The sequence below is a fragment of the Sturnus vulgaris genome, chromosome 10, assembly GCF_052056855.1.
Source record: "Sturnus vulgaris isolate bStuVul1 chromosome 10, bStuVul1.hap1, whole genome shotgun sequence".
Classification (NCBI taxonomy): Eukaryota; Metazoa; Chordata; class Aves; order Passeriformes; family Sturnidae; genus Sturnus; species Sturnus vulgaris.
This window is the reverse complement of record NC_142252.1, coordinates 8,383,564-8,394,793: the sequence shown is the minus strand read 5'-3', so window position 1 is coordinate 8,394,793 and position 11,230 is coordinate 8,383,564. Positions and strand designations below refer to the sequence as shown.

The 11,230-nt window shown below is 39.0% G+C and overlaps 1 protein-coding gene across 4 annotated transcripts in view; it reads right to left on the bottom strand.

Moving 5' to 3' along the window:
* Positions 1-694: 694 nt before the first annotated feature.
* Positions 695-11,230, bottom strand: part of ACSL3 (acyl-CoA synthetase long chain family member 3) — a 47,332-nt gene continuing 36,796 nt past the window's right edge. For 3 of the 4 annotated variants that reach the window (XM_088170703.1, XM_088170704.1, XM_014879557.2), the window contains 7 exons: positions 11,088-11,227; positions 10,214-10,386; positions 9,478-9,552; positions 8,644-8,835; positions 7,745-7,859; positions 3,071-3,228; positions 695-1,042 (listed from right to left, as the gene is read on the bottom strand). In XM_088170703.1, coding sequence (XP_088026829.1) covers positions 879-1,042; positions 3,071-3,228; positions 7,745-7,859; positions 8,644-8,835; positions 9,478-9,552; positions 10,214-10,386; positions 11,088-11,227 — 1,017 coding nt within the window. In that variant the 3' untranslated portion in view covers positions 695-878. Of the gene's footprint in view, positions 1,043-3,070; positions 3,229-3,426; positions 3,620-7,744; positions 7,860-8,643; positions 8,836-9,477; positions 9,553-10,213; positions 10,387-11,087; positions 11,228-11,230 lie in introns of all 4 variants that reach the window. The other variant, XR_015805650.1, reaches the window with a different exon arrangement.

Genomic DNA, 11,230 nt, shown 5'->3' with positions numbered 1-11,230 from the left:
GACAAAGGTTGCTACAGTCCCTTTGCTAAAAGGACACAGTCAAGCTTCTAAAGTGTTAGATGAAATTAATGAGAGTTCATATTAGCACTACACAATTCAGCTCTGGATGAAATGGTCACGAGCTATTTAAAAAAGGAGTTTCTGTATCTGAGAGATTATTCTTAGGTCTAACTTCTTCTGTGTTAATAGCATCTTCTGTATTAAAAGAGCTTTAACTAACACCTGCAAGAATACCTGCCTTGAGGCAGAGCTGTGCCACGACCATCTTTCCACTTTCAGATAAAAATAAAAGTAACCATTAGGCACATATTGAAGGTGTATTACACAAGCTGGAATGTCAAACATTTTCTCCCTCAGATTTACATAGAAAAATAGCACAGCAGCAAATAACCTGGTCCTCTGTTCAACAATTACCTTGTAACAAGCATTTTCAATGTACATAATGTCACAACATCAATACCTTCTTATCTTTAAATAATTAGGTAAAAAAAGGCCCCCAGTATAACCATTTCTTATATAGCCAAGTCCTCTCTATATACATCCAAATTTTAAAGATACAAATAAAACATTATACAGGATTTATAAATGTTTAAAAACTTGAGGCTTCAGAATCATGGTTTCCCAAAAAGACCCGGGAAAATCCACAGACTGACAAGGTAGCAGAGAAAACTGGAAAAAAGGAGACAGACACAAGTTTGCTGCCATAACATTTTACTAAACCTGCCAGTCATCATGGTGACGTCATTAGAAAGAACAGTTTAAGCTGGAAATGAGGAATGGTGGTTTTGTGTGTTGATCTCAAGTGTTGAGTTGAGACAGGCAATTCAAGTATTTCCTATTTGATCCAAGCTCATGGTAGCCAAGTGGTGCAGGGAGGATTATTTGCCGTTTTTCCCGTACATTCGGTCAATGTCCGTTTGATAGAACGCCGTGAGCTCTTTGCGCTTTAGTTTGAACGCGTCTGTCACCAGACCAGTCTCTGGGGTCCAGGGGTCAGGGCTCAAACGGATCTTTACTGGGATTTCAAACTTCTCCAGATTTGCTGTAAAAAGAAATATTTTTAATACAGCACAGAAATGTAACCATTTTCCTAAAGTTAAGCACAAAAAAAAGAGAAATCCTTCTCACACAGAAAAGCGTGTGACCCAAGTGAAGAAGAGCTCCTCCAAGCCCCCATGGTTGGTTTGACAACTGCAGGGTCACCATCAGAGTGACAGGAGCTGCTAGTACCTGTTGTCCAGTTTCCACAGAAATACTGGGATAAAGCCCAGCTGTTCAGGTATCTGTGCTGATCCCTAACTTCCAAAAAAGCCTCAGCGCACGGAAATTATAACCTCCAAACAGACTCTGTTCTACCAGCATCATGGTACTCATCATCCAGAGAGAGAATCTTCAAACCCATACTACTTAGGTTAGAAAAAAATCGGGGAGTTTGCTTTTTCCTGATAATTCCCTTCATCAACTTAGAATTAAGTTCATATGGGAGCTCTTCCCTGTAGAGAAAGAGAGCAGTGCTCTCCCCATGTTACACCTTCAGCACAAAACACTATCATTTGCAACAATTTCTGCTGTGGTTTCAGATATGAGAAGAGAAAAACAAGTAACTAAGAAAAGTAGCCAACAGATAGCAATAATAAAAAAATTCTCTTTTCAAGTTAAATTTCAAAAATATAAACAAATGTATACCTATCATGTGCAACCTGTCATTTTTAGATTTTCCTGTCCCTTTTTTCTCCCTTTGGCATTAGATTACTGGATTTGGGTTTTTGGAGATTTTTGCATTTTATCACTAAAACCCATTGTATTTAAAAGTAAAGCATGTGATACCAAAGTGAAAACCAAAATCAAATATAAACTAACATCAAAATCATTGAATCAAATACTACCTTTCATCAATTTTAATAAGTATTTGATTCTCTTTAGAACAGCATTGCACAAAAGATGAAAGCAACTTTGTACATGCTCCCCATCACAGCAGCTTCTGAGAATGACTTTGCCCATGTGCTCCACATAGTGAAGAAAACCAGACTAGAGAGGTGGGGCAAGGAAAGAGCAGCTACAGTGTTGAGACTGCACTCATGGCAGGAGGGTGCTCCTGGGATGGGAGCTGGCAAATATCTCAGAGTTTAATATATTCACAAGCAATATGGAGAAGAGATGAATATTAACAAGCAGGGATTGCTGGAAGCATGTAGGTATCCAGGATAGAAAGGATGAGGACAAAGGGCAAGGAGGGACACAAGGACATCGTGATACTGAGCAACTGCAAAACAGCAGCAAACATCCACTGCAGGAAAGTGTCAAGATATGAATATAGAACATTTTACACCCCTGATGATCATTTTAAAAAGTAATTCTGTGGCCATAACTGACGGCATTATGAAAAAAGCTTAGTGCTCAGAAACAGCCAAAAGCAAAAGTAAGGCATAAATTATTACAAAATATCCCTGTGCCACTGCTTCACTCTGCACCAGAACAGCCTGACAGACTACAGCCAATTAGCATGAAAAAGATAGTGAGGGGGAAGAATAATCCACACTGACAGAATCACAACCACCACGGGCAGGAGAGCCCCTGTCACCAGGAGTTTATTTCAACTCTGCTCTGGTATGTAGTATTTGAGACTGATACCTGATGCATATTATGCTTATATATATTATTATTACAATTATATTATTTTATTATTATATTACTGTTGTACTTATAATAATTATTATAATTATTATTATAATTGACCAGCATTTTTTTTGGACCCGCAGCAAGGCCAACAAGATACTACAGGACATCTTAAAGAACACCACACATACACAAATATATACAGAGAATTGTACTTTAAAAGCTTCTCTGTTTTTATATTCTTTCTTCAGCTATTGGCCACAGTAAAAGAAGCTGAATGAAACAAAAGGACTGACCCAACTCATTTTGTTGTTGGGGGTTTTTGTATGAACATCTCACTTCATACAGGTTCAATGAAATATATACACTCAAGGAAATATTTTTAGAGCCTGTGCTTATCTATTTCACAGACACTGCGGTCCACAAGATTGAAACCATCTACCCAGCCACTCACCTGCCATGGCAGCCTCAGCTAGGACCTTCAGAACCTCTTTTTCCATCTCAGGACTGTTACAGATCTCCTCCCAGGTTCCTTTAAATCCTTTCTTTCGGGCTAGTTCAGCGAGCTCCTTTTGATTTGGCACAACAAATCCAATGACATAAGAATGGAAACTGAGAAGCACAATGTACTTTAGTATGAATTTTGCAAAATAAACAACTGTTCAAAAACAAAATTTCAAGTTAAGGCGTTTACACTTCACACAGAGATTGCTCCTAACAGCTGGCTTTTGTTCACCTGATAATCCTCCTGAAATAGTACACAAGTTACCTCTGCCTGCTTAAAAACAAGTAGAAAGAGAAGCTACTTACCTTACAGTAACTGGATTGCTTCAAGGTGTGCTGTCCATATGCATATTCCACTGTGTCTCATGCCCAAAGCTTTGGGAAGCAGCACCCACACGATGTCACTGTGCCCTGCCTCTCCTCATGTTCTGCAGCCCGGAATGGAGACTGGTGTGCGGCTTCCCTACCTCAGTTTCCTCTCAACTGCAGAATCCAGTTACTGTAGAGGAGTAGAGGACTGCAGTGAAGAGGGGTTGGAGAGCAGGTTGTGGAATGAGCATATGCACAACACATCTCAAAGGATGCCTGCTTCTGTAAGGGAAGTGACTTCTCTTTCTCTTTCAAGTGATTGTCCATACACTCACTCTACTGTTGGCACTCTTTGTCTGCTCCTGACATGCTCAGAACATAGGAAGCTGTGATCTCAAAGTCTTTTGGCCCTAAAGCACAATATACTCTGAAACAGGTATTCAAAACTTTTCAGCTGGTGTCAAGTTTAGGTAAAAAGTTGCACAGAATCTCACACAGCAGCTCAACACATTCTAACAAAGCAGATCATGGAGCCAGAGTTGAAAGTGATCTCAGAAGAGCTCCTAATCAATTTACCTGCCCTGAAGCAGAGTCAGATACATCTAACAGATGTTTGTCTACATCTTTCTTAAACATCAGCAAGCACTAACACCAACACTTCATCACAGCAAGGACAAGCTGCTGCTGAGGGCAATCCTAACTCTTCCTCTTTGCAGTTTACCTCAGAATAGTCAGATGTCCCTCTCTTTTCCACAGAAGCTATTTATTAATTCACAGATTTTCCTTGTTACTTTCTTAGTCTTGCTTCCTTTCTTAGGTTTATTTTGACATATCAGCAGTGTCCTTTCCTCCTAATTCATGCCATTACAGGTCTCTGCCCAGACATTGCCATTTTTTTCCTGGACTCTTTGCATGAGATCCATCTCTTCAGATGTGCTACATGTAGAAGTCAGATCCTTTAATCCTTGTCAGAGCAAAGAGATCATTGTGCATTTTGTAGGCAATACATCTGATTTTGCCCTTTACCTTCTCATAACAGCATGGCACTTGTGGACTCATGTCAGCTCCTACTGAATTGATACCAACTGGTGGTTCTCACCCTTAACTTCTGCAGTTTATTTAGCTGTCAGTATAATTTAAAGCTCCTCTCTTTAAACTTACTGCTATTTTCAAGCAGATCTCCATTTAGCCAAGCTTGCTCTGAATTCTCATCCTATCTTCCACTGTGGCTTTGGTTCCCTCCCATCTTAAGATGTACATCTGTACATCTTAATGTACAGATTTATTAAATCTTTTCAACTCTTACCAGACAGATCATTAATACAAAATATGAAAACTTAGCATGCAGATTACTGTAACTATATCCCTTAACAAGATAATTTTAAGATACTACTTCTAAATATGTTTTTGGTTACTGAGCATTGCAATTTTCTAATTAATTACTGCCATGAATCATAATGGGCATCTGACAGGAGTTGAGAAGACTGCACCAGAGTCCATTACAAACAAAGACTTCATCACATGCTTGGCCTACCAGCTCAAAACCATTCTCCTTTTTCTCTTCCTGAGAATGTATTACAGGAAGATTTGTGATTAGCCTCACTACCACTACTGCTTGCACCTCACCTTCTGCCTTTGCCTCTGTCCCATTCTCCCCCATGCACACTCATGCTGTACTCTGTACTGAACCCTTGTAACTTTGCTCCTTACAGCACAGATATTGTGTGTGAAGGCACTTGGGACATAACTGGCACTTTCATCCCTGGCTCCTGTAGTCTTCTGACATGCTCAGGATCATGTCCAGCAATATCCTCAGTGTCTCCAGGAATAAACAGCAGATAGAAGTAATCAGTTGGCTGGGTAAACATCAAGCTTTCTGTTCATCTAAAATTCAGCCCCTTGAGTAGAAGTGTACTTGTTTCTGGACAAACATGTTCATCCAGCTGGTTTTTTTCTCGGAAAGAACACCTTGAAGCTCACAGTTCCTGGTACATGTAGTTTTTCATTCTGTGCTGCAAAGTTAAATCTTCACTTGTTGCAGTTCAAATGCTAAAGCAGTGTTTTATCTTGACAGGTATCCTGAAGGTCCATCTTCCCTCTCATGCAGTTACTTCCCTCTCGCTGCTCCTTACACTGATCTTTTGTATTCAGTAGCTTTGTCTTGGAAGTGATTTTCACTGGAAATTTTGGTCCTCAAGACTTCCTTAGTCATCACTTCCATGATGAAAGATTTTGCCAAAATGTCTGTCCTATACTAGGAGCCTCATTCCCTTGCTGTGCTTACAATTCTACCCCAGTATGGCTCCAGACCCATGGTCAGAACATATTTAGTGGCACTACATAGATACCACTGTTTCTATTCTGTAAACTCTGGTCCTTATCTCCTTGAGATTACTGAGGACTCCCTCAGGTTTTTTGCCACGTTTGCTCATTCCTCAGGTAACTGGGCTACTCATTTTCCTGAGGTGATGCTTGAAGCCCACTTAACTTGTCTCGGATGGGTGAAGTATTGGTAAAGCAGTAGGAGTCCCCCCTGACAGCTCTAATTAAGATTCCTTTCAGCAAATGTTTTCATTCCTTATCTCATGTATTTTGTCTGAAATCAATACAGCTTTTGAAGTAGCAATGCCATGCAAACAATTCTGATTTCCTACTACCATGGTCAGAGGAGCTTTGCACCCTAAAATCTAAGGTCAAATCGCATATTAAATCCATTTATGAAAGTCTGCCCTCCTTGTCCTTTTGCATTTGGGAAACAGAGCAGCTACAAATAAAGGACTCCTCCTGCACATGAGATCACCCAGGAAATGTATAAGGAGAGACAGAATCTAAAAGAAAGGTCGCAGGCACTGTTGTTACAAAACCTCTCAGAGCTCAGACTGCTGAGGTGAGCACATGCCCACAATGAAATGTGCATATGGACAATCATTCAGGGACTCTATTACATGGCTACTCAGGCCACATTATACACATAACAGTATTAAGAAAAAGTAGAGCAGCAACAGAAAAACCAATCTGGAACATCTTGTCTTGTTTGTCCTTGGTCTGGACTCTTGTTTGTAAATTACCTTTAAAAATTGCTCATAGGTTTTCCTGTTTTTAAGTAATAGAGACAACATGGCCTATCAGAGTCAAATGTCTGGCTGCCAAGTACATTTTAACTTCCAGTGTTATGGGGGCCTGGCAAAATTAACTCAAAAATTTGGTAGCACAAGTCCAATAGTGAAATGCAATCCTGGAAGAGAAGAAATCACATGTAGGAAGATCTTTCTCCAGAGATTACAGAGGGTGCTTGGAACAGTCACAACTTCAGGCTGCCAAAACGAGCAAACATGAGACTCACTCAGTGAGTCCAAACCACAAATAAAGGTTAAAAGAATGGAAATTTTCTCAGCAGTGGTAGGCCAATGCCAGCCTACTGATCCAAAGCTGTCAAAACTGTACAGAATGACTACACAAACCCCACAAAATTACAGAGAACCAGGTGAACAAACCAAAAGTTAATTGTTTAATTTATTGCCACTGAGCAATTCTCTGGTATGCTTATCCTGTCTTCTTCCTAATTAAAGTGGGGCTTTTTAGGCCATACTGGGAATCAGAATATTTCTGATCATCCAGAAGCTCCAAAATAACTTTCCAAACATCAGTGTCAAATGCCAACAGGAAACAAAGACCACCTGAAGTACACTGATATGTGTAAGAGCTAAGAAATTCTAGAAATAGAAACCTAAGACATGTTTGAGCCCTTATTACCTCATTTATTAGTACACATATAAAGTAAATAGAAATGACATTTGACTGTCATTTGTTGTGCGTTTTCACAGTGATTAGAGTGTGTTTTTTCTCAAGCTTCAAGGTGGTGTACTGCAGGGGTAAAGAAAAGTAACTAATTCACAAGCCAGCTACTGGGCCATTGGTGCTTTTTTCCCCACCTTCCTGTGAAGCCCCACAAAGGACAAATCACAACTAAACACAGCAAGGAACAAGGTGTCCTAGGGCTTCTAAAGGTGACAATCTCCAAAGTGCTTAAGTGATGTCTGTAATTAATGCAACAGCTGGTTTCCAGATTGGGGAAGGGGGAATGTAAGACTCATCATTGGTATTTTCTGATAAATGATGACAACAAATGAGAAAGGAAAAATAAAAATGGATTTCAGATCTTTCAGTTTTGATTGAGAGTTATTCCACTGTATTGTAAGTAAAATCCTTTTTTTAATTGATTAAAAAAATTCTAAATATTAAGTGGCAAAAAAATTTGCTTATGGCTTGAAAAGGACAAAGAACAGAGCAGTAACAAACTATCAGCTGCTCTTACCTGCTTGCATATGCACAAATATTATCCACCAGTGGGAGATTCTTCAGAGCTGCTTCTACTTTGCCAAGAGAAACATACTCTCCTGCCTGCAGCTTCACAAGATCCTTCTTGCGATCTATCGAGGAAGAAAGGAATTAAGTCTTAATTACAGAACAGAAAATTTTAAACATTGATTTTAAATTTTTCTGAAATGCATATATAAATATCCAAATTGACTCACGTTTGGTGAATGTACCAGAAACCTTTAATGTCAGGTTTCCAGACTGCATTTTATCAGTCTGTCTTTTCCAAGAAAATGAGGGACATTACAATTCCATGCATTTTCTGCCTTCAGAACAGCATTTCCTATATGACAGCACCATCATGTGCATGGAAGACAAGTAGGACTCTGCAAAAGCCACTGTTAGCCAGGAGCACATACTTGTGGCCCAGACCCACAAGGCAGGATGTGCACCATTTGATGACATCATGTTATTTATTTCAGGCTAAATCCATATTGAAAGAGCAACTGTTTACCTTTCACTTGAAAAACAACAATAGGAACCAAAAATTACGCCCAAATTACTTGAGGTTATTGTACACAACCTTAGAAAATGACACAATATAAGGCAGCTTATCTACTCAATTCGCTGATATTTAACTCTCTAATTACAACCCAGTATCACTAACTTAGGGAGTCAATGCTAAGATTGTTTCAAAATGAACCAAAAATCAGCTTCTAAAACACACAAACAAGTTTACATTAACATAGCAGAACTTCACTGGGATACATGGGAAGGCTTTAGATTGCATGACAAGATAGGGAGGTTTTTTTCATTACTATATTTCAGAGCCCTGAAAAATGTGTGTGTATATGAATATCTATACATATACATGTTTACCTGAATTTATTAACTCACCAATAATTTTTAGACATCCATCATGATGGAACTCTCCAATGTCTCCAGTATGGAGCCACCTCTGCCCATTCTCATCAACACTGAAATCTTTTCTGGTTCGTGCTTCATTTTTGTAGTAGCCCACAGTCACATTCTGCCCTCCAATAAGGATCTCACCTCTAGGATATGGTTTATCAGTGTTGTAATACCCACCTAAAAGGATGGGGAGTTTTATTAAGTTTATGAGTATGAAAACATGTTCCAAAGCAAAAAAATTGTGCCATACTTCTGGCTGTAGTAAGTAATGTGCTTTATCAGTTTAAAACAGGCTCAAATAAAATAATTTTGCCTCATAGTTTAGGAAAAATCCACAGGGGTTTGAATTAGTCCAAAAAACACTTGAGTATTATGTGTTTCTATTCTACAGTGCATAAAAGCCTACAGTGAAAGGAAATACCCAGATGCATTTCAAAATTTATTATATGTACTTTATAAAGTATAAAGCTTTTTTTTTTTTATAAAGCTTCTATTCTACATGCCAATATCTAATAACTAAGAATAATATCATGAAGATTATTTTTTAAAAATTTCTTAATGGCAACTGAAGGTATTGTGCATATTACCTAAATGCCACTTCTATTGATAGCTTCTGTCTGTATATTTCCCTTTTTTGAAACTACTGAGGAAATTATTTTACCTTTCTTCTCCCCAGAAGCAAACTTTTTTAGGCAAAAGTAGCATTTAAAATACAAACAGACAAGATAGTCTTCTAATTACTGCTATTGAGGAAAGTCCAATAGAAAAATGCAGTTCTTACAAGCACATTACAATTGAATCTTAAGCAGGAATTCTCACCTTCTTCCCAGTTCAATAACTTGATTTCACAACAGACCAAAGGTGCTCCCACTCTTCCTGTAGTGTAGTCCCAAACTAGAATTTAAACAAGTGCATGTTCAGAAAAAGAAAAACTAAAGTTGGTTAGGAAAAAAAAATTTAAAAAAATTAAAAAAAAAAAAAAAAAAAAATCAGTCTTTTGTTGTCATGCATCCTCAGTGAAAATTAACTGCTATTTATTTTTGAACTTTAATTCACAGACTTCCAAGAAAATCCAGTGGATTTATTAAGAGAACACAGATAAATTTCTTATCCCACCAAGAGAGAAGATGGCTGTATTAACTGAGTTCCTAAAAGGCAACTGAAACCATTAGGCTCTGTTATATGAAAATAAAATCTGGTGCAGGAAGATTTTAATTCCTGACATCTCTCAATATACTCAACAAAAGCTGAAAATAATTACTTTGTTCATGTGGTAAGTACAACACCACCAAGATCCCACTCACACTAGAATGGGCTGCTGTACCACAAATGAGAACATTCATTTTACATGCAGGTCACCTGCTTTAACACACTGCATCCACATCAGCCCTACCACTGCTCTATACATTTGTGGGAACACCCATCTCCAGGATTGCCCTGGGTGACGATGTTCGGTGGCCCCAGCAAAGCAGCGGGCGGGCAGGGCTGAGCACGGGTGCGGTGCCAGAGGGACAGGGTGTCACCCACCGGAGGGGACAGGGTGTCACCCACCCACCTTCGGTGATGGTGCCAGCGCCAGCAGACTCGGTGAGGCCGTAGCCCTGGCCCACGGGGCAGCAGAAGCAGATGTTCATGAAGCGCTGCGTGGCCGCCGACAGCGGCGCTCCGCCGCACAGCAGGACGCGGATCTTCCCGCCCAGCAGCATCCGCACCTTGCGGAAGATAAGGCTGAAACACAAAGGGAAAAGGACGTTTCGGTGCTTCGAAACAAAGCAAGCGAGCACCTAGTTTTGGATCTGAACTGGAAGTTCCCACTGTCTTTAAATACGCTTTTATGACATCCAAGGAAAACCCTGAAGGAACACGCTGAAGTTTTCAGAAGTACAGGCACAGATTTCTGAGACTGTTTCCATGTTCTAGTTTGAAGGTGAATTACAAAGACTTAAAAAATTAGTAAAATTGCATGATTTTCTCCTAAAAAACCTTTCAGTTGTACAAATTTTGCAAAAAAATTTTTCCTTTACTCTCACAAAGCCCAAAGTTAGACTCAATGATCCTGCGGGTTTTTCCAGTTTGAGATATACCAATGCTCCCTTCTGTGAAAATGTGGAGTCTGCAGTTTTCTGTAGGAGTAAACTTCTCTTCATACCCAAAAATTGTATAAATCTATTATTAAATTCCTGACGAAAATGCAATAGATGCAAATTTTCAATCAGTTTCAAGTTCAACAACACCCACTTAAATTATATCAGTAAGTATTTAAACCTTCACACCAACTACTGCTTTGTTGTTTCAATTTACACTCAAGTATGGATTTGTTCATGTTCAAAATGTCAACAATAAAACAAAGAAAAGCACAAAAAACCAGATACTGCTCCTGTGGTAAGACTTTGATTTTTTGGTGCCATTAAAAATGAAGTTAACATTACCTGTCGCAGAGTGGGGTAGTGTAACCTTTGGAAATCTGTTCCATTTTGTAGTTGTAGGCCAATATAAACAGATTCCGCTGGAAACTGGTCATTTCATTCACTTTATTCATGACGTTTTTGTAGATTCGATCCATAATTTCCTA